The 21459-nt window shown below is 51.8% G+C and overlaps 2 protein-coding genes across 6 annotated transcripts; one reads left to right on the forward strand and one right to left on the reverse strand.

Moving 5' to 3' along the window:
* Positions 1–355: 355 nt before the first annotated feature.
* Positions 356–9509, reverse strand: CLK2 (CDC like kinase 2). Of its 5 annotated transcripts, none has more exons than XM_060090681.1 (13): positions 9253–9509; positions 7470–7639; positions 6663–6888; positions 5886–5970; positions 5466–5532; positions 5174–5290; positions 4197–4363; positions 2883–2977; positions 2112–2241; positions 1925–2007; positions 1685–1764; positions 1407–1497; positions 356–872 (listed from the first exon to the last, which is right to left on the reverse strand). In XM_060090681.1, exons 2-13 carry the CDS (start codon positions 7637–7639, stop codon positions 687–689), a joined length of 1497 nt encoding a protein of 498 aa, XP_059946664.1. In that variant the 5' UTR covers positions 9253–9509; the 3' UTR covers positions 356–686. The 5 variants fall into 5 exon arrangements, with proteins under 5 accessions (XP_059946664.1, XP_059946663.1, XP_059946662.1 ...); XM_060090680.1 differs by having other exon boundaries at positions 5886–5973; XM_060090679.1 differs by having other exon boundaries at positions 6663–6891; positions 9253–9508.
* A 2666-nt stretch (positions 9510–12175) lies between these two features.
* Positions 12176–21250, forward strand: HCN3 (hyperpolarization activated cyclic nucleotide gated potassium channel 3). Its single transcript, XM_060088176.1, has 8 exons — positions 12176–12671; positions 15651–16080; positions 17023–17184; positions 17600–17818; positions 18210–18356; positions 18775–19015; positions 19897–20061; positions 20544–21250. The coding sequence occupies exons 1-8, from the start codon at positions 12382–12384 to the stop codon at positions 21248–21250; spliced, it is 2361 nt and encodes a 786-aa protein (XP_059944159.1). The 5' UTR covers positions 12176–12381.
* Positions 21251–21459: the final 209 nt, after the last annotated feature.

Raw genomic sequence — 21459 nt, forward strand, 5'->3', positions numbered from 1 at the left:
TCTTCCGAGACATACGACCGGGGTCTTCCGACCGGTGGTGGTAGTCTCCCAGGAGCCCAGTTGAAAAACATTTTTTTATCTGGACTTCGGGCTCTATCCTGGGGCCCAGCCTAAGAGCTACAGTAATCGAACCTCCTTCCCAAACCTTATCATTCCAGATAACCCTTCTCACCGTCAAGAAATGTTACCCACCCATCACTCTCCTCCCGAGACAAACTGGACAGGTAAACTGGTAACCTGACTACAGTTAATTTTGGAGGATAAGATGGGACTCCCTTCGTTGCCAATCTTCTCATCCCTCCACCCCAGCAACCCCAAACCTCAAACTCCAGGGATGGGGGTCAGATGAAGCACGTCATTTTATTTCACAAAGACTGTACAAAATTCCTTATAAAACATGGGATAGATGCCATCTGGTTACCTCATTCTGCCCCTATCCAACTCAATTGTGAAGGGGCAAGTGAGGGTGGGAAGTGTGAGATGGAATAGCATTATGTACAAGGCAGGGGTTGAAGTGATAGGTCCAAGTTCTTTCATATTTACACTATTTCACATATTCACAGGTACATAGGGAGCCAGTAGGAAGGAGTGGGCTCCGGCTCTGTTCTCTTGTATAAAAAAGCACCAGTGTCCTGGACTGGACACCCACTGCTGTTAGAGTGGCAGAGGGGCCCAGGGCCTGATCGTCACCGACTGATATCCCGACTGGAGTCCCACAACTTGGCGTTAGGTGGCTCAGCCCGAAGGCGGGCGAAGAAAGGGTGTTGAAGGGCTTCACCCAAGGTCAGCCGCTTAGCAGGTTCATACTCTAGCATGCTTTCAATCAGATCGAAGAGCTGGTGGTGTTCCTCTGCCTCTGAGGTCAGATACCGCTGGTGGTGGAGGGCAGGAAAAAGGTGAGGCACGATGCCTTACAAACCCTGCGTTCTTCAAGGCCCTAGATTTCAATCCTGAAGGACCACGGCTCTGCTTGCTACCATTATGAATGACCACACCGTGACCATTTCTGATGTCACAGCTCACCCTACCTTCCCACTAGCACAATTATTCCTTCATACTCTTTGAAAGTTCTACTTGTATATCCTTGTCAACTTCATGAATCTTCTTTAGCTCGTCAGTAAAATGTAACCTCTTCAAAGGTAGTTTATTCTTTTTTGCCTGACCTAAAGAATCCAGGACATTGCTTTCATCTCTGGTTGGCTCAAGAAAAACATGGCTGTCTAACCTCATTCCCTCCATAAAACCACTCCCTCTTATCTCTCTTCTATCAACAAAGATGTCTTCTTTCAGTTTTCCTCCCCTTCTTTCCTAACCCTCTGCTTGTGAAATGCATTCCAGGGGTAAAACACCTTAAGAAGGAAGTGACCTCTGGGTGGTGGGCACAATTTATTCCCAGCCCGGCTCACCCGAAGTGGTTTGCAGTTTTCTCGAACGTAGCGCCCAGCTGATGTGTTCTCATCCCAATCCAGGCGACCCCGATAAAAATATTTCTGCTTCCTAGAGGGGAAGGGGGAAGTTGAGGAATCAGGAGGTTCCTCTTGTTGTGGGATGATTCCCTTATTCCCTCATCTCAAGAGTAGCTGAGGGGAGGGCAGGTGTCAAAGAAAAAAGAAAATGATGTGATAGAGACCAATTTTGCGGAGAGAAAAGGTAAAGGGTTAAGTCCCTCCCACTCGAGGTTCACCTTGTCTTTCGGATCATCCGGGAAGGGATAGGACCCAAGATCCTTTCCATCATGGCTAGATGTTCTCTGTTGTCATGGGTCTGGGAAACAAAGACAGAACTGAGCGTGGGACCGAGAGGGGATGCTGAGGTCTAGCCGCCAAGAAGATAAGCAATGTGGAGTGAGCAGGCAGCTCCTCAGCAGACAAGGAAATTAGGTAGGAGAATACCTAGTGGTCATATAAAACACCCCACCACTTACTTGGAAGAGGGTGAAGCCAACATAGTATTCGAAGATGATGCAGCCTATACTCCACACATCACAAGGCTGAGACCAGCCCAACTCTGGGTAGGAATGGGAAGGAAAAGGTACTATGAGGCTCAGGGGGCCCTATCCTCACCACCACACCCCCTCACATACTTGGACAACCTTGTCCTTCCCCCCTTACCGAGGATGACCTCTGGTGCTCGGTAATGGCGGGTGGAGACAATGGTACTATGGTGTTCATGGTCAAAGGTGGCACTGCCAAAGTCTACCACCCTCACAGCTGTGCTCTTCACACTGCGCTCATCTCGCTTCTAGGAGCAAAGCAGGAAGAACATGAACCTCTGCACTGAGACTGAGAATGAACAGACCGAGCTTCTACCACTATTCTCTAAAGTGCTTCTGAGCCTTAAAAAAACAACTTTGACCTCCTGCCTGCTCCCACACATGCCTTCTGCTTTACAGCCACCCCCATAGCCAGCAGACTACTTTAGGAGTGGGGGAGGAAGAAGATTTAGGAATAACTGTGGAACAGCATGCAAGTCTCTATGCATCTGAAGAGTATACCCAAGTGACTAACGTACAGTATTTCTGAAAATATATAGCAGGTAGCAAAGTGAGGAATAGCTTCCTTAGCAGAGATCTCCATGATCTCCAGTTAGTCAGTGGAGATGAGCTTTCCTTACAGAAAGAAAAGGAAGCCCAAACCAAGAACCTTGAAAGCATTTTCACTCTACTGGAAAGTTAACTGAGGTTCTTTTTCCAAATTCTCTTCCAATTTGTCTTGTATCTCTCCCCTTCCAACTATTCTGGTACTGCAGTTTTACTCAGTCAGAGCCAGAGCAGAAAATGTGGGAGAAAGAAGTAAAAGGGAGGACAGAAAGGGCTAAGAGAAAGGCAAAGTGGCATGGCCACCTGTGCCCACTGACCAAGGGGTGGACCCTGTCCATCTTACCTTCTCTAGGTTGTAGGTGAGTTCGTAGTCCGAATTCACAAACAGAATATTTTCAGGCTTGAGGTCCGTATGTGTCAGCTTGTTATCATGGAGGACTGCAGAGGAGAAGGCCAGGTCAGGGTTGGTCCAAGTGGCCAGAGCTAACTGGTACCAGCTGACCCCAGGCTTGGTCACCTAGCTCAAAGCTGGTGAGAAGGCAGGTCCAGAAGCACTAGGCTGCTTTCTGCTCTACATCCAAATGAAATGCCTAGTCTAAGAAGGCCTGTACTTATTTAATTTTTGAATTTTATTTATTTTTTATACAGCAGGTTCTTGTTACCTGTTTTATACACATTAGTGTGCATATGTCAATCCCAATCTCCCAATTCATACCACCACCACCACCCCTGCCACTTTCCCCGCTTGGTGTCCATACATTTGTTCTCTACACCTGTGTCTCCATTTCTGCCCTGCAAACCGGTTCATCTGTACCGTTTTTCTAGGTTCCACATATATGCGTTAATATACGATATTTTGCTCCTTCTGACTTACTTCACTCTGTATGACAGACTCTAGGTCCATCCACGTCAGAAGCCCTATACTTATTAACATCAGATATACATGTACTTCTCAACCGAAGTATAAAGATGGCTTGCTACGGGTTTTTTTTTTTTTTTTTTTTTTTTGCCACACCGAGTGACACGCGGGATCTTAGTTCCCCAACCAGGGATCGAACCCGCACCCACTGCAGTGGAAGAAGAGTCTTAACCGCTGGACTGCCACGGAAGTCCCTATGGGTTGCATTTTTGCACTGACTTTGACATGTGTCTCTCTGACTCCTGTGAATTCAACTCTGTGAAACTGTACTGTTATGAAGACTCAAGAGGAAGTATGTACTAGTCCCTACCTGGCCCCTTGGCTGCACTACTCCCTGCTCCTGCCTGGTTTGCTGGGAACAGAGAGCATTCTCAGCTCAGACAAATGTAAACCTCTAGCTCGAGCAATCTTTTTGTCTCTTTGTGCTTGCTGCCTGACTTACACTTTCCCAAGGAAGGGGAATAAAGGAAAAAAGAGTTAATTAGGTGCTTTGACTTCAAACACTTTCTCTTCCAGCTCCTGCTAGGTTCAATGTGGAGTAAGAGCAATCAGTGATGGTAAGGACATCAGTGAAGGAGTTAAGTCAGAAGAGAAAGAGATGTCAACATGATAGTGAATAAAAGAACTGCAGATAATTGAGTTGACTGTTTAGGGGCTTCAGCAGTGCACAACTGAGACAGAAGAGGTCCAATGGAGGGAGGGGCTGCCCCAGAGTCCGCCTCGGCCCGCCCCACTCACACTTGACGGCCTGGCACAGCTGGAAGGCCATGTGGCGCACTTGGTGGATGGGGTAGGGCAGGTAGTTGTTGTCTTTGAGGAAATCGAAGGTGCTAAGGCCCAGAAGCTCAAAGGAGATACACATGTGGCCATGGTAGTCAAACCAGTCAAACATCTGGACACAGAGGCTGGGAAGAGAGATGGGGGAAGGGGATGTCTGATGAGCTCCCAACTGCCCACCACCCCTCCAACAAAGAGGGACTGCATAGCTGTTGATTCCACATACTTGTATAAAAACATGCCAGCTATTATCACCAAGAAAATTCAGTTCAGCTAAGCAGTGGCCTTTCTGGCAGACCCAAGGAGAGAAGTACTACCTGCAAAACTTCAAACCATTTTCCTGAAACATTTTAAATAGTTAAAAAAAGTTCTATTTGCTGAGGAGCTGCCAAGCGCCAGGCTTCAGTGTGGACCATATACTGTCAAACTGCCACTTCTGCATTCTGACCCCAACTCCCGCTCCTGAAGTTCACTCACCATCAGCCATCATTGGGCCCATGTTTATACCTACTTATGTCTCTGCTTAATACTCTTATTCTACATTTGGATTATGGAATGTGTGTGATCAGAAAAATTACACATAAATGTCTGTGGCTTCATTAGCATAGTTCTAGGTATTAAAAGCACAACTAATTTTTTGATGAAAATGTTGATTCTCAGTGTCAGGGCCATTTCCAGGGCATATCCCTACTGAGGCCATCTTGGGTCGGAGCCAAACTGCAGAGCAATCTAACTGCCCTGAAAACAAGGGAAAGGATTAGAGAATGTCACAGACCTTCTCTTCCTGCCCTAATGTTCTACTACTCTAAGATGATGAACAAAAGATGGATGGATGAGAAGGTCTACAACTCCCCTGCCTGTCTAGTCCAGGTCGGGAAGGTTTTCCTGTATAGGGGTGGAGCCTCTCAGACTCCCCACATACTCCTTCACTCACTTACTTCTTGTTGTCAGGGTCCTTCTCATTGATCTTCTCCAGCACATTGATTTCAAGTCGAGCTGCTTCCTTGTACTTTTCCACATTTTTAATGATCTTCAGGGCAACTCGAGCTCCGCCCCTATAGGATGGCAGGAGAGGTTTTTGCTGGAATCTCAAGAACATCTCAGACTGAACAGGGCTGCCTGGAGATTAAGATATCCTACCTATGGCTCATTAGCAAAAAAGCCCCAGATAACCCTCACTACCTCTTTATGGCTACCAGGTGTGGAGTACAGAGGGGGGCTGACAGTTACCTGCGATGGTCAACACATTGTACAACTCGGCCGAAGGTCCCCTCTCCCAAGGTGCTTACAATTTCATCTGAAATGAAAAAGAGCAGGGTCGGGGAGAGGGAGGGAGAGAAGGTGGGGAATGAGCTGAGTTCGAAGAAAAAAGGGTACAGCAACCTGGGGTGAGGAGATGAAGGAAGGGGGAACAGATACAGATGGTCACAGGGGAAAAAAACCCCTGCATGATTCCCACCACCTTTAACCCAGGGGCCATGAGAGCTGGGAGTGGACAGCAGAGGTCAATTCTCAACAGCAACTCAAACCACCCAGATAAACAACACCACTGAGAAAAGGCAAAAGAGGCTGTGACTTGGGTTGGCTCGGGACGTTAGGATGGCTATGGGACCATTACAGGCTATAGGATTGTTACGATTTGGCTTGTACATCGCTCTTGTAGCCAGTCCCCGACGTGGTAGATGAGGTGGCCCTCAGCGTCGTCCTCTACACTCTTGGCTCTCCGGCTGCTGTGCTGCTGTCGGGGGGCGGGGGGGGTCGGAGCAAGCCAGGTGTCGGAGCGGGGGCCGGAGGGAGGCGGGGTGGGTGGTGGAGGGGTCACCGGTCACAGGCGCCCAGCCAGGGGGGACAGACGATGATGGGGGACAGTGGAAGGGAACACGTCAGATGCAGTAAGTTGGATCGGGGTGAGAAGAGAGAGCGGCGCATAATCCCAAGTCCCCAAACCCAAAATGGGAAAGGGGGGAGGCACGGGCAGAGCAGAGAAGTGGTGTCGTTGCCAATGTCACCCACAACCCCATGCTCTACACGATGCCCTTCCAGGCGGGCACAGGTCTCCCCTTGCCCCCACCCAAGCCCACCTGCTGACGGGGCCATGGAGTACATGGGGGAGAAAGGCAGTTCACAAGCAAGGTCCCCATTAGAAAGTGGAGGCCTTGGGGGGTGGAGGAGCTGCTCCCAACACAATAAGCCCAGCATGCCAGGGAGGGCACTGGGGTTCACAAATGCTCTGTGCCCATCAATCTCCAAAGCAGATTCCAGGGCCCTCCAAGAGTCGGAGAGCTTCCAAGAGAGTAGACAGACTCAGTGCCCACCTTACTGTTCATGCCCCAAATGCTCAGATGAGAACAAGGATACTTCTCACTTACCAGGGTCCCAGAGAGCTGAAGAAGAGTGGGGAGAGGAAGGGCCTGGGCTGACACTCACCGAAGATGAGCGGCTGAATGTCCGGCTGCGCCGCCTCCGCCGTCTGTGCTTCCTACGGCTGCTGCGCTGGCTGCGGTAACTGCTGTTCTCCCGATGATATTCGTAGGAATGCCGGTAGTCTGTGTCATAGTAGGCTTCTCCCCGATCCCGGCTGTAGTCGTTGCGCCTGTAGCTGCCACAGTATCGCCGGTCATACGCCCTCCGGTCAGATGAACGATCATCATAGCTGCTGTTGGACAACAAACACCCATTAAGTGCATCTGTTCAGGCCACGTTCCTTGTCATACAACTCCCTGGGAGGGCCTCCTCCTCCCCTCCAGTGATGCAATGGAATAAAGAGCCATTTCTTTTTTAAGCTATTCCTGACTGATATCCAGCTTTGCTCCAAACTATCCCTAACCCATCCCTCCCACTGAGCATGTTGCTAAGTTATTAAAACCATGGAGACCTACCTCTGTCTTGTCTATTAGCTCATTAGTTACCTCTAGCCCCTAGTCCTTTGCACTTGCTTTCCCTTTGTCTGGGACACTTCTCTCGTCTTTCAGACAAGCTTAGATGTCACGTTCTCTGGGACGTTTTCCTTGAACTACACATCTTGCCAACCAAACCTGTTGGATGCTATCTCAGCCCCCTACTATATACTTCCCCTATGATAAGACTCTTAACACCACAGTGTAAATGGGTTATTTTGTTATCCGTTTTGAGCATCACCTTCCACCAGCTACTTAGCTTGAAACCAATAAATCTTTGTTGAATAAACGAATAAGTGAGTGGGCCAAGTGTGAGTTTCTCTTCCTGAAGCCTCACCTCCGGGAACGGACATGGTAGCTGTCTTCCCGCCGGCGCCGCCGTGTCCGGTCACTGCTGCTTGACCAGGAGCGGCTTCTTCGTCTCTTATGCTTTCGGCTCCGATAGTGTTCATGGTAACTCCCCCGGCTGCCTCTCTCTGAAGAGTGGTACCTTCGAGGATGAGGCATCTGGAAGGGAAGGAAAAGTAGCAATAGTGGGGCGAGCTCTGAGTTTTCAGAAGTCCCCTCCAAGGACTGGCTGCTCCAGAGATGCTAAGCTGCTTTCTGCTCTTCAATTTCTACTTTTTTTTTTTAACCACTCACAACTTCCTCTGTCTTCCTCTGTGCTTACAAGTCCTCCTTAATGAAGTATATATATTCACCTACTAACTCTAGCCAAAAACTTTAGGAATCTTCCCCCCCACTCAGCTCATTGCTCTATTCTGATTTTCCTCAAACTTGCCTTCATGAAGACACTCAGGTCTGGGCCACAGCTCATTACAGTTGAGACTGTGTAACTGATGAAGACTGCAACAGTTCATCATTGGCTGGTATCTAGGATAGATCTATGCCACGCTAAGTTCCTCATAACTCAACAAAATAATGCTTTACTACAGACTATTATCACAAATGCTTTACAATCATTAAAAGTGTATCTTATCTCCCCAAATAGGCCATTCATGTCCTGAAGGCAGGAATCCAGTTTCCCAGGTTTCTACATATAGCTGTATAAACCAAATATAACCAAGTTACAGGGATCTGGGTCTGGCTCCTTGAACTATCTTAATCATTTCTCACATCACTGGCCAAATCCCCCTTGAGTGGTTTTAAATACATGTGGCTCCAAGCTGCAGTCAGCTTCCCATCCAGCCCCTCCCCTTTTGTGCTTACTAAGTACAGAATAACTGGTTTTTAATTAATATCAGCACCAGTTGGCTAAGAGCTGGCCACCTTCTGGTTATTGGAATTGGAATGGCATGGTGCACAAATCCTTTTTTTCCTTCAAGGAAAGAATCAGAGAGTAATCACTGTCACAATCCAGGAAGATGAAGAGGGCAGAAAGCAATTACATAGGCCCAGGGACAGAAGTCTTGTTGCGGGGGGGGGGGGGTAGGATTAGGTGTGGAAAAGGCATGACTCCAACAACTGGCTCCCATTCTGAGCTACTTCTCAAACTGAGGAGGGTGGCATTTGATTCATTCCTGGCCTAACAGGGCTTGTTGGAAACCAAGAAGATGCAAGCACAAGACTCTCCCAGGTAATCCAACCTTGCTTAGCACAGCCACACAAATGTCATCTCACCATATACATACTGCCACCAAAGTCCCTCACAGGCTGTCCTTCTCCACATTCCTCCAAGGATCTCCAGCCTGCAACCTTTCTCAACTTGTGCATCTTTTTTTTTCTCTTTCTCACTCAGAAAATCCAGAAATAACTCCTAGGGTAAAACTCTTTCCACATCCTCCAAGTGACACGGTGGTGTCTTCCCCCTCTCCGGCTTTGGTCCAACTTTGATATTCTGCTCTTTCTCATCTCTGGAACCACTCCTATCCGTACTCCATCACCCCTTCTCCTACTCTGATCCCTCCCAACTTCCCCACCTGTCTTCCAGAATACATCTAGGGCAGGTCGACCTTCCATCTCATCTTCCTACTCCTCACCTCTGCCACTTCCCAGTTCTCAGCCCTCCCCCTCTCCTAATTTCGCCCCGACCCCTTGCCCCCAATCCAATCTTCTTCCCGCCCGCCCTGCGGTCGCCATCTTTCCGCGCGGCCCCGCGGCCCGCCAGCCCGCGCGCTCACCGTTCTGGCGGCGAGGCCCGTGCGCTTGTCCCACAGGAAGTCCGTGATGGCGGCGGCACTGAGGCCGGAGTCCCGGCACCCCCGCGGCGACGAAGTGCGGCTCCACCCCCCTAACCCGAGACCCTGGGACCTCCCGCCTAGTTCCCGGGCTCCGCTCCAGTCCCGCCCGCCCCGGCTCCGTCCCCGCCCCCAGGATCCGCTTGGCGCCGCTCGCACCGCCCCCGCCCGGGGCCCGATCCCAGCTCGGTCTCCGGCTCTGGCCTCTCCGATCCGCCGCCGCCACCGCGAGCGAGCACGTACGCACGCACGCACGTCCTGCGTCGCTTCCCAGCTACCCCTGAGCTCCGCCCCCAGGGCCGCGCACGCCAGCGCGTCTTCGCGTAGCTCGCGGCAGTCCGCCCGTGAGAGCGGAGGAGGTGCTAGGGCGGAAGTTCATGGGGGCGGGGAGAGAGTCGTCGGGGATTACCAGGTCCGCGCCCCGCCCCTCAGCCCCTCGTGTCCTTCCGTATCCTTCCTAGATCTTTTACCACCTATTCCATGAGACTTCTGTGGCTTGTTTTGTTAGGTTTGGAGGTTGAAAAGAAGGGGTTGTTGTTTACGGAATGTCGCCGTTCCGCAAACCTTTTGAGACTTGGTGGTGAGGTGTGATTCTCAAGCATAGCCTGTGAAAGTGCAGTTCTTAAAACAGTTCGGCAGCCTAACCACAGCAAAGAAGGGCTCCCACCTTTCCTCCTGAGCAATAGCTATGCACGTTTCGGGGTGGGTGGGGGAGCGGGGTATGGCCTTGGAGGAAAGGTTTGAGAAATGGAGGGGTGGAGAATCAGGTACCAAAGAAAGGGAAATTTTTTGAGAACTGTATGTTACGTACTTACACATGATATATGAAAAGTGTAAATTTACTGAATTTAAAAAAAAGAGGAAAGTGAAGGAGAGCTTGAGACAAACTGGGCAGAGGTAGAGACGCTATAGAAGGAATTGAGAAATAATAAGAGAATGAAAAAAATAACCTGAGGATAACTATATTCAAGTAAAATATCTGAGGGGAGCCAGGATGGTGGATAATCAGATGGAGCTTACATCAGTTGGCCAGAAATGGTTTAGGAAAAGTTTCCTAAAATAGAAGAGGAAGAATAATTAAGGGGTGAAGAGGGCAGTGTAGTTCACTTGCTCTTCCATGAACACTTCCCTTATTCATTCAACAAGCATTTACTAAGTGTTCACTATGTGTCCAGCCAGCATTGTGGCAGGTGTAAGGCTTTTGTTCTTCACAGCTTCACAGTCTAACGCAGGGGTCCCCAACCCTCGGGGTCATGGACCTGTCCTGTCAGTGGCCTGTTAGAAACCAGGCCACACAGCAGGAGGTGAGCGGCAGGCAGGCGAGCAAGCAAAGCTTCATCTGCCACTCCCCATCGCTCCCCGTCGCTCTACTGCCTGAACCATCCCCCCCATCGCTCACATTACCACCTGAACCATCCCCCACCCCACCCCCGATCCGTGGAAAAATTGTCTTCCAAGAAACCAGTCCCTGGTGCCAAAAAGGTTGGGGACCGATGGTCTAATGGAAGAGAAAGACGTGTAAACAAACATTGGCAGCTGTGTGACAAGAGCTGTTACAAACAGCGGTGCCCTGGTCACTGTAAGAAAGCTGTAGACTAGACCCTAGCTTGGGAAAGTAGAGTTATAAATGTGTTTCTATTTAGGTTTCCTAGAGGAGATGACATCTGAACCAACTGTTGGAAAGTGAATTGGAGGAGAATGATAGCAGGCAGAGAATATATTTGCAAAGGTCTGGAGACAAAGCAGAACAAAACATTTAAACAGAATTGGACTCCTGGCTTTCAAGAGAGGGACTATCACAATAAAGGTTGTTGAAACTAGGTCCAAATTTTGCAGGGCCTTGTATGTCATTCTAAGGAATTTAACTGTAATCCTATAGAAGATGGGGAAGTTTGAAGGACATTAAGCAAATGATATAGCTACATTTGGATTTAGGAAGGTAACTCTGGCAGACTGTGGAAAAATAATTGGCCTGAGAGAGTTCAGAGACCCGTTCGTTTAGAGGCGTCTGAAATAACCTAGGTGAAAAAATTCTGAGGGCTTGAAATAAGGCAGTGACAATAAGAAGTGGAGATGAGGGGAAGAATTTGAGATATTTAAGAACTTTCAGGGAATTCCCTGGTGATCCAGTGGTTAGGACTCTACACTTTCACAGCCGAGGGCCCAGGGTTCAATTCAATCCCTGGTCGGGGACCTAAGATCCCGCAAGCCGCGCAGCACAGCCAAAAAAGCCCCCAAAATAGCCCTTTACATCACATAGCACTGTAATTTACCTGTCTCATCTGCGGGCATAGAGGAGCACTGGCTTTATGGATAGGACTTTGTGTTCATCCTTGTATCCTCAGCGTCCACTCAGTAACTGGCAGAATTGCTTTTGGTGAGGGCTGGCAGATGAGTTCGGAAATGAAATATGAGGGGGAGCAGTATGGAGGAGGTCAGAAGAAAGGAGTATGCCTAGGAGAGTGCTGAAAGAAAAAAAGTGAAACGCAGGAAGTCCATAAGCGAGAGTGGGTAAGAAGAATCTTAAAAGCTATTCCCCATCTCTTCCACTGGTTTCCAATTCTTCGCCCTCCCGAGCCTCACGAGCTACAACCAGCATCCGGTTTACCCGCCACTCGCTGGCGGCTCCGCCTCCCTGGCACTCAGTGGATAAAAGCCCTTCAACGCTAGACCATGCCCTCTCCGTGGCACTGGCTTCGTTTCCCCTCCTTCTCTTTCTATACTTGGAGGACCGCCCCCATTGGCTAAGCCACGCCCGCCGCGGGGGGGTCCCTCGGGTTGCAGGTTATATTGGTCCCGCCCCCTCCCGGGATGGCTCTCGGTCCGCCCCGCCTCCGCCCGCCCTGCCCAGCCTTCGCTCGGCTTTCGCCAGAGGGCGCATCGCAACCCGCCCACCGCCCGCGGGAGTCTGTCGCACACACCCCCTCCTCTCCGCGCGCCGGCGGTTCCCAGCCGACTACGCCTCCGCTCCGAGTCAGCCGGGCTGCGCCCGCTCCGACGCCGGGAGGGGTCGGGGGTCCCGAATGGCCGCGGCAGGGTCTAGGAGGCCAAACGTGTAAGCTAACGGGCGTCATGGAGGCGGAGCAGAGGCCGACGACTAGGGCCAGCGATGGGGCGACCCCTGGTCTGGAGAGGGCGCCTCCTGCTGCCCCGGCATGTACAACCACGGCCTCGGATCCGATCCCTGGGTCCAGGCCCGGGACCGGGCCCGAGCCCAAGAGGAGGCAGCTCGGGACGCTGCTCCAGCCCACGGTCAACAAGTTCTCCCTTCGCGTGTTCGGCAGCCACAAAGCAGTGGAAATCGAGCAGGAGCGGGTCAAGTCAGCGGGGGCCTGGATCATCCACCCCTACAGCGACTTCCGGTACTGGGGGTCCGGCAGGGAGGGCGGGGGACACAGATCCCACCCTCACGGGACGCGACAGGGGGGCCGGGCCCGCCTCACCCTCCACGGACACTTCATTTCCGGCCCAGGGGTCCCCTGTTGGGCCGACAGAGTCACTTCCCCCAATCTAGCCCGGGAATTCTTGGGTGAAGGATCAGCAGCCGGAGGTCCTTGGTGACTTTTCATGCTGGGGGCGCTGGAAGGGACAAGCGGACAACAGAGACCTGGATTTCCCATTTCAGGAACCCGGTACCCTACCTGCACCACAGGGAATACTGGAATTAGGGACTGCTCTCTCTTCCTGTCCTGCTTGCTGGGGATCTGGGGAATTTTGTCATGTTCCGAGGCTCGGGGTCAGCCTGAGAGAGAAACCAAGCCCCGCTATTTCCCACTGTCCCCATTCCCACCCCCAGCACCCGCCTAGTTCAGCAGGGCAGGCGACCAGAAAAAAATAGGGACGCTGCGGAAGGGGAGGAGGGAGTGTCCAGACAGTAGGTCTGATCGCTGTCCCTGGTGCTGAAGGCGGCATTCGGCAGGGTAGGGCCTGGACACAGCGATTTGAGACAGCAACACAGGGGCAAGGCCACCCCGCATATGACCACCACCCAGGTGACTACCAGACCGAAGGAATGAAGAGTGGGGGTGGGGCCATTCCATAGTCCCCATCAGGCTGTACCTCTACATCAAGGTCGCTAGGGGAGGAGAGCAACCCTGTCCTTGGGGGAAATGAAGGACAGCTCCTGGATGTGGCAAGGATGTGTGCAAAGCACCTAACCTGGGGAGCTAAATGAGCAGAAAGGATGAGGTGTGAATCAGGAGCCTGGAAACACAATTGGAGACCTAGACATCATCTTAATCCACAGACATAACACACTCCCTAAATGTTCCTCTTTCTCTCATTTTTCCTTTCATTCCCCTCCTTTTTACTGCCTCATTCTCACCCTACCCATGCACCTTTTCTAGTCTCCTGTGGATCTCCCTCCCCTCTCCCATTTCACCCTCAGATGTATCCCCAGAAGCCATGTATCCCCCTTATTATTGTGCTTCTTTTCTGTCCTCTCTCCTGCATCACACGCCAGGCTTGTGACTGCCTGTGAGTCAGGCTGTGAAGATGCTCTATGGCTAGGCAAACCCTCTTTCCCTCTCCTCTCCCAGCTTACAGTACAGGATTTCTCCAGTGGCCAGGAAAGAGAAGAAGAGGGGATCCAGGATTTGTTGTTGATTGAAATCACACAGTCTGAAGGGCTTCCTGGAGGCCTGGACTTGGGGACCACCAAACTTCTTTCTGGGGCTGAAAGGGTTGATTTTTGCAGTCAGTCAGAAGGGACTGGGTTCTGGGTTGATACTGCATCTAGGTGTGTCCTGGAATTGAAACCACCATAGCTACTTGGGACCCTGAGATTGTCCAAGGAACTTCTTTGAATGAAGGCTTCACCTCACTCCCTCCTGACCTCTTCTTTTCACAGCTTCCACCACAGCAGTATGGCTCTCCCCTGCCCATGCCCTTGCCTGGGCTCAGCCAGAGTCCCATTGGGCACAGGGAGGTTAGGGGAGGAAAGGAGTGCAGAGCTTCAAGCCTTGCTGTCTCAGGATCTGCTATAGAGCTTCTCTGTATGTGCAGCCCTGTCTGAGGTGCTGTGGAGGAGGGAGGGGCATACCTGAAAAGCTAGTTCAGTTGGGAGGCAGGACAGATCATCCCCACCCTGGGACACAGATGAGCAGATCCCAGCAGAGAAACAGGAACTATGGGCCCAACTGTGTTGGGGAGGAGGGATGGGGTGGGGAAGGCTGGGGAAGGCTAGGGAAGGCATGAAGTCCTAGACTAGGAATGGACGGAGAGCTAGAGATGGGAAAAGCAGCAACCTCTTCAGAAATCTGGGGATAAAGGGTGGGTGAGTCATAATCCAAATAATGCTTGTACAGCACAGTCACATCCGTTGTCTCAGTGCATATTTTTTCAACGACCCTGTGAGATCAGCACAGGGTATTTATCTTTTTTTAACTTAAAAAATATTTAATAATAGTGACATAGATCATATACATATAGTAAGGATATTACATATATATTACTATATAAAGAATATATATATGCACATTAGGGGTATATTTAGTTGGGATATATATATAGTAGAGATATATATATAGTGAATATATAAGGTAGATATATATATAGTATAGTACATAGCAGGATATATATATATATATACACACACACACACATATGAAAGGATAATTGTAAAGCAAACCCACATGTAACAACTATCTAGGTCAAGAGAGACTACATTGCTGATACCCCAGAAGGCTCCCTGCTGCTCTCACATTCCTTTCCCAAACCCCCTATTCTAACTTTTGGTACTCATTTTCTTACTTTTCTTTATAGTTTTACCACTTTTCTGTGAATCCCTAAATGACGCAGTTTAGTTTGGCCTATTTTTGAATTTTGTATGCGTGGAATCATACAGTGTGTATCCTTTTGTTTCTCAACATTAAATTTGTGAGATTCATTCGTACTACGGAATGTAGCTGCAGTTGGGTGATTTCACAGTTGTATAATATTCCAGGGTATGAGTGTATCATAGTGTATTTATCTATTTATCTATTGTGTTTATCTTATTTATCTACATTTTTCTACTGATGGACATTTGGATTATTTCCAGATTTAATGCTGTTATCCCTGTATATATCTCCTGGAGCACGTTTTTCCCTTGAATGTGTGTATACCTAGGAATAGAATTGCTGGGTTGCAGGGGATGCAAATGTTTAACTTTACTAGATAATTCCAAACTATTTTTCCAAATGGTGGTCCCAATTTACACTTCCACTAGCTGTGAATGGTCATTCTGTTGTTCTGTGTCCTTGCCCACTTTTGTCTGAGAGACTATCTACCCTTAGTCCAGTGGCTGACCATCATCGTGAAATATCACTGTGGTCTTACTTCCCATCCCATCCCTACCTTAGGTTTTACTGGGACCTGATCATGCTCCTGCTGATGGTGGGGAACCTCATTGTGCTACCTGTGGGCATCACCTTCTTCAAGGAGGAGAACTCCCCACCTTGGATCGTCTTCAACGTCCTCTCTGACACTTTCTTCCTGATGGATCTGGTGCTCAACTTCCGCACGGGCATCGTGGTAGAGGAGGGTGCTGAGATCCTGCTGGCACCGCGGGCCATCCGCACACGCTACCTGCGCACCTGGTTCCTGGTTGACCTTATCTCCTCTATTCCTGTGGATTACATTTTCCTGGTGGTGGAGCTGGAGCCACGACTGGACACCGAGGTCTACAAAACAGCTCGGGCCCTGCGCATCGTGCGTTTCACCAAGATCCTCAGCCTGCTGCGGCTGCTCCGCCTTTCCCGCCTCATCCGCTACATACACCAGTGGGAGGAGGTGGGGTGGGGAGGTGGGCAGGGGGCTCACAGACCACTCCAGACAGCGATATGGGTGGGGCTCCTGGCGACTTTATGGGGTGGGGCAGATGGGTGGGGCTTCCAAAGGAGGGCTGTCTCCAAAGTTGGTAGAGGAGAAGCAGGGACAGAATGAGTGTTCAGGGGATGGGTCCCCAAGGTGAGAAGGTGGTGGTGCAGGAGGGTGGAGCACAACTGCTGGACAAACACTTGAGGGTTAGTTGGCCTCTGGGAGGAAGGTGTAGGAGAGGAGTTAAGAATTGCAGAGTGTGGGAGAGGCTTGAGTTTCAGCTTCAGGACAGCAGCAGAGTTTAGTGGTTCAGAGTGTGGGCTCTGCAATCTCATTGCTTGTGGTCGGATCCCAGTGTTACTGTTTACTGTATGAGACTTGGTTTCCCCTTCTATAAAATGAAAATGTTAAATATACTTACATATAAGGTTGTAAGGATTAAAGGAGTTAATACCTGTAAAGCACCTAGAACAGTGCCTGGCACATAGTAAGTTCTCAGTAAATTACCTATTATTATTTTTATTATTGGAGTTGAAGAGGACTTCTGGCATTAATCGTTATATATGCCCTGGGGACATTACACTGTGAAATGCCCTCTCTCCTCTTTCCCAGACTACACTTGGGCAACTTGTGCAGCAGACCTTTTTGAGTCTCTGCTGTGACACTTGCTGTGTGACTTGGGGCACATGATTGGCATCGATTTTCCTTTTTATAAGATGAGAGTAGTAATACAACCTCCTTTGTATTAGCTATATACACTGTAAAGCTCTATACGAGTGAATAATAGCCACAGTTTTAACATTCATGAGGGCCGGGGCTAGAGAGAAATTCAAAGAGTATTTGCAAGGCCAGGAATGGAGAAGTACTGGCAGAGAGGGGTTCCTGTCCACAGCAGCCCCTCCTCGGACTCCTCAGATCTTTCACATGACCTATGACCTGGCCAGTGCTGTGGTTCGCATCTTCAACCTCATCGGAATGATGCTGCTGCTATGTCACTGGGATGGCTGTCTGCAGTTCCTGGTCCCCATGCTGCAGGACTTCCCTCCCGACTGCTGGGTCTCCATCAACCATATGGTGGTGAGAACTCCCCACAGCTCAGCCCCTCCTGGGCCTTCCAAGGGCTCTTCTCCCTGATCAGGAGGGATGAACAAAGCGGGCAGGAGGTGGGAGATGATGGAGAGATGGCCAAGAGAGAAGACAGGAGAGAGGAGGTGGGGAGGTGAGAGGAGAGTGGAAAGAGGCCCGGAAGAAGTGTCTGTGTGTTGGAGGGAGCAGGCAGGGAAGGAAACTTAGGCAGAAACTGCAGCCCCCATGCTGTAAAAGAGGCCCCTTCTGTCTCAGGCCCCCCAGAACCAAACCTAAGTTCCTCCCCTGGCAGGCAGGTCTAAAGTAGAAGGGGGCAGACAGAAGGACTGAAAGAGAAGAGGGGGCAGGAGGAGAATGAGGCTCTGAGGGGTCTATGCCCAGCTCTGCAATACACTCTGCCCCCCAGAACTACTCGTGGGGCCGCCAGTATTCCCACGCCCTGTTCAAGGCCATGAGCCACATGCTCTGCATTGGCTACGGGCAGCAGGCACCTGTAGGCACGCCCGACGTCTGGCTCACCATGCTCAGCATGATTGTGGGTGCCACGTGCTACGCCATGTTCATCGGCCACGCCACTGCCCTCATCCAGTCCCTGGACTCTTCTCGGCGTCAGTACCAGGAGAAGGTCAGCAGGGGCAGGAGAAGGCAGGGGAGGGGTGCTGGAGGCTGGGTAGCTCAACTTGGAGCCCATTCTGACGCATGCCCTTGTTGGATCTCTGTGTCCTGCCTTGCCCCATGTCCATTTGTGCCATGTGTGTACCTTTTCCTTGTTTGGACCAATGCACCTGTCCTTGGACACACACCCCCGCCCCCGCCCATGTCTGGCTTTTCTTGTGATTGTGCTCTGTGTCCTCCCTGTATCCACCATTATCTATATACCCTTCTGCCTCCATGTTCCAACCCTCTGGGTTTGGCCCACGTCTGTGACCTTCCTTCACACACCGCTCCCCACACTGTTCTGGCTCCACATCTGTCTCTGTGTTTTCTTGCGTGCTGGCCATTGGCTGGCTCTCCAGTACAAGCAGGTGGAGCAGTATATGTCCTTCCACAAGCTGCCAGCTGACACACGGCAGCGCATCCATGAGTACTATGAGCACCGCTACCAGGGCAAGATGTTTGATGAGGAAAGCATCCTAGGAGAGCTGAGCGAACCGCTTCGGGAGGTGGGACTGGGCGGGGCCCTGGAGGGAGGCTCTTCAAGGACCTGGGCTTCTGGGATGCCATCTGGGGTGGGGGCTATTGGTCAGCAGGTGCACCTACAGGGAGTAGAGCCTACAGAGGGCCCCATGGGAGGTCAGGCCTTTGGAGGACTTCTGGGGTCTAGGGTCTTTCTTGAAGCTCTTATAGGGGTGAAATACACTGGGGAGGGCTGCAGGGGTCTGCAGTGGGGGATGGTCCCGTGAAGGCTCATGCGAGAGCTCTGAAGGCAGGAGCTTAGAGATGGTCCCAGGCCCACTGAAGCATACCCGTCCTTTGGCAGATCATGACCCCAGGGGTGGGGCTTCTGGAGACAGATGAGCTCGATGGGGGCACCTCGGGGCAGGGGGCACAGCCTGCCTGACAGGCCCCTCCCCTGCCCAGGAGATCATTAACTTCACCTGCCGGGGCCTCGTGGCCCACATGCCGCTGTTCGCCCACGCCGACCCCAGCTTCGTCACGGCCGTGCTCACCAAGCTACGCTTTGAGGTCTTCCAGCCGGGGGACCTCGTGGTGCGTGAGGGCTCCGTGGGCAGGAAGATGTACTTCATCCAGCATGGGCTGCTCAGTGTGCTGGCACGTGGCGCCCGGGACACCCGCCTCACTGATGGATCATACTTTGGGGGTCAGCAGGCCTCAGGGAGGGTCGGGGGGTCTGGAGCAGAGGGCAACTGCTCCCCTGGATCAGGGTCTTCACCTGGCTATGCTGCAGGATCATAGAGTTCCAGCTCCTCCCCAGGCCTGTTCAATCAGAATCTCTAGGTCTGGGGTCTGGAGTTCTGTATTTTTAAAAGCTTCTTAAGAGATTCCAATGTATAGCCAGGTTGAAAATGACTGGGCCAGTGGGCCTTTTAGAACCCTTAAGTAGTGAAATCCAAGGATCTCATGAGATTTCCATGAGGGAAAGATAGGAATAAAGCAGTGCTGTCCCAGGGGCTTGACCTCTGTGGCTCCCTTGTGGAATGCCTTGGTGCTATGAATCAGGGACCCAGCCTGTGGGAGTGGGGGCAGTTCTTCCAGCTGCTACCCAAAGTGATTTGAGGCTCATATATTCTCTCAGTCCCCAAATCACCCACACCTTCCAACCTCCCCATTGTGTTACCCTTTGCCCTTTGGCACTGCTTTTCTCCTTCTGGGTTGCCCTTGGTGTTCCTTCAAAGGGGTGGGAGGGGAGGGCACACAGAGGGCACTGCCCCAGGCCTACCCCTTGGGCTAAAGCAGTGGAGGTGGGTTGGGAATTAAAGTGGAGTGGAATAACTAGGAGTCTGGGGGCCAGCAAGAGCTGCCTGGCTATCAGCTTTAATTTGGACAGAATGAGAAGGACAGTAATTATGCAGGTCTGGAGAGTGACCATGCTTGGAGCATTTAGGGACCCTGGGTGGGTGGGTAATCGCTAGTTTCTCCCAGCTGGGGAGGAGCCTGAGGAATCTGGGTCAGCTGCTGCAGGCCCAGTGAGAGGGAGTTCTGTGGACAGTGGTTTTGAAGGCCTTCTCCCAACTTCACCAGAAATCTGTCTGCTGACTCGGGGCCGACGCACAGCCAGTGTGCGTGCTGACACCTACTGCCGCCTCTACTCGCTCAGCGTGGACCATTTCAACGCCGTGCTTGAGGAGTTCCCCATGATGCGCCGGGCCTTCGAGACAGTGGCCATGGATCGGCTGCGCCGCATTGGTGAGGCCTGTCCACCCTGTCTGCTCTGGGTCCAGGCTGTGCCCTCACCCCTTGTCCATAGCAAGGAGTCCCCAGCGTCCCAGGGCCCAGGCTCCAGCGCCTCAGCATCACACCCCAGCCCAACCTAGTCCCAGCAAATGCCCCAATAGGGCTTTCAACACTGTGGCTCACTGTCCTTACCACTCAGCATCTCCTACCCCTGGAGATATCACCCCAAGTTCCCATGCCTTGAATCCTCCTTCCCTGAGTACCAGTCCCTCTCACCATCTCTGATACATACTCATCCCCTGACCCTCTTCCTCCAACCCCCATCTCCCAATTTCCATCCCCCAACTCCATCTCCATATTCTTGACCCCTATCCCCTACCTTCACCCCACCACCATCCCTTGACTCCATCTTGTTACCCTCATACTTTTGATATCCAACCTTCATCTTGGATTCCTTTCCTATCCTTAACTCCTTCCCCCGGGACAATTTCTAGGCAAGAAGAATTCCATACTGCAGCGGAAGCGCTCCGAGCCAAGTCCAGGCAGCAGTGGGGGCATCATGGAGCAGCACTTGGTGCAACACGACAGGGATATGGCTCGCGGTGTTCGGGGCCTGGCCCCGGGCACAGGAGCTCGGCTCAGCGGAAAGCCGGTGCTGTGGGAGCCACTAGTGCACGCGCCCCTGCAAGCGGCCGCCGTCACCTCCAACGTGGCCATTGCCCTGACGCACCAGCGGGGCCCTCTCCCCCTCTCCCCTGACTCTCCAGTCACCCTCCTTGCTCGCTCTGCTCGAAGATCAGCAGGAGCAGGCTCCCCAGCCTCCCCACTTGTCCCTGTCCGAGCTGGCCCTCTGCTGGCCCGGGGGCCTTGGGCATCCACCTCCCGCCTGCCGGCCCCACCTGCCCGAACCCTCCATGCCAGCCTATCCCGGGCTGGGCGCTCCCAGGTGTCACTGCTGGGGCCTCCCCCGGGAGGAGGTGGACGGCGACTAGGACCTCGGGGCCGCCCACTCTCAGCCTCCCAGCCCTCTCTGCCTCAGCGGGCAGCAGGTGATGGCTCTCCTGGGTGTAAGGGCTCAGGAAGTGAACGCCTGCCCCCCTCAGGGCTCCTGGCTAAGCCTCCAGGGACAGCCCAGCCCCCCAGGCCATCAGTGCCTGAGCCAGCCACTCCCCGGGGCCCCCAACTCTCTTCCAACATGTGAAACCTTTGGGTAAGCTCTCGGGTGCAGTAGCATGTGCCAGAGGGCAGACGCCTCTTGGGGACACGAAGGGGACCTGAAACACTGCCCTATGGGAGTATCTCCCCTTAGTACCAAGAAGATGGTCTCTGTTCTCAGCTCGGGCGCCTGCAACCTGACATCCTCCTAATCCATTCACCTATTCATCAAAGATACTTAGCGCCTACCATGTT

This window comes from Mesoplodon densirostris, chromosome 2, assembly GCF_025265405.1.
Source record: "Mesoplodon densirostris isolate mMesDen1 chromosome 2, mMesDen1 primary haplotype, whole genome shotgun sequence".
NCBI lineage: Eukaryota > Metazoa > Chordata > Mammalia > Artiodactyla > Ziphiidae > Mesoplodon > Mesoplodon densirostris.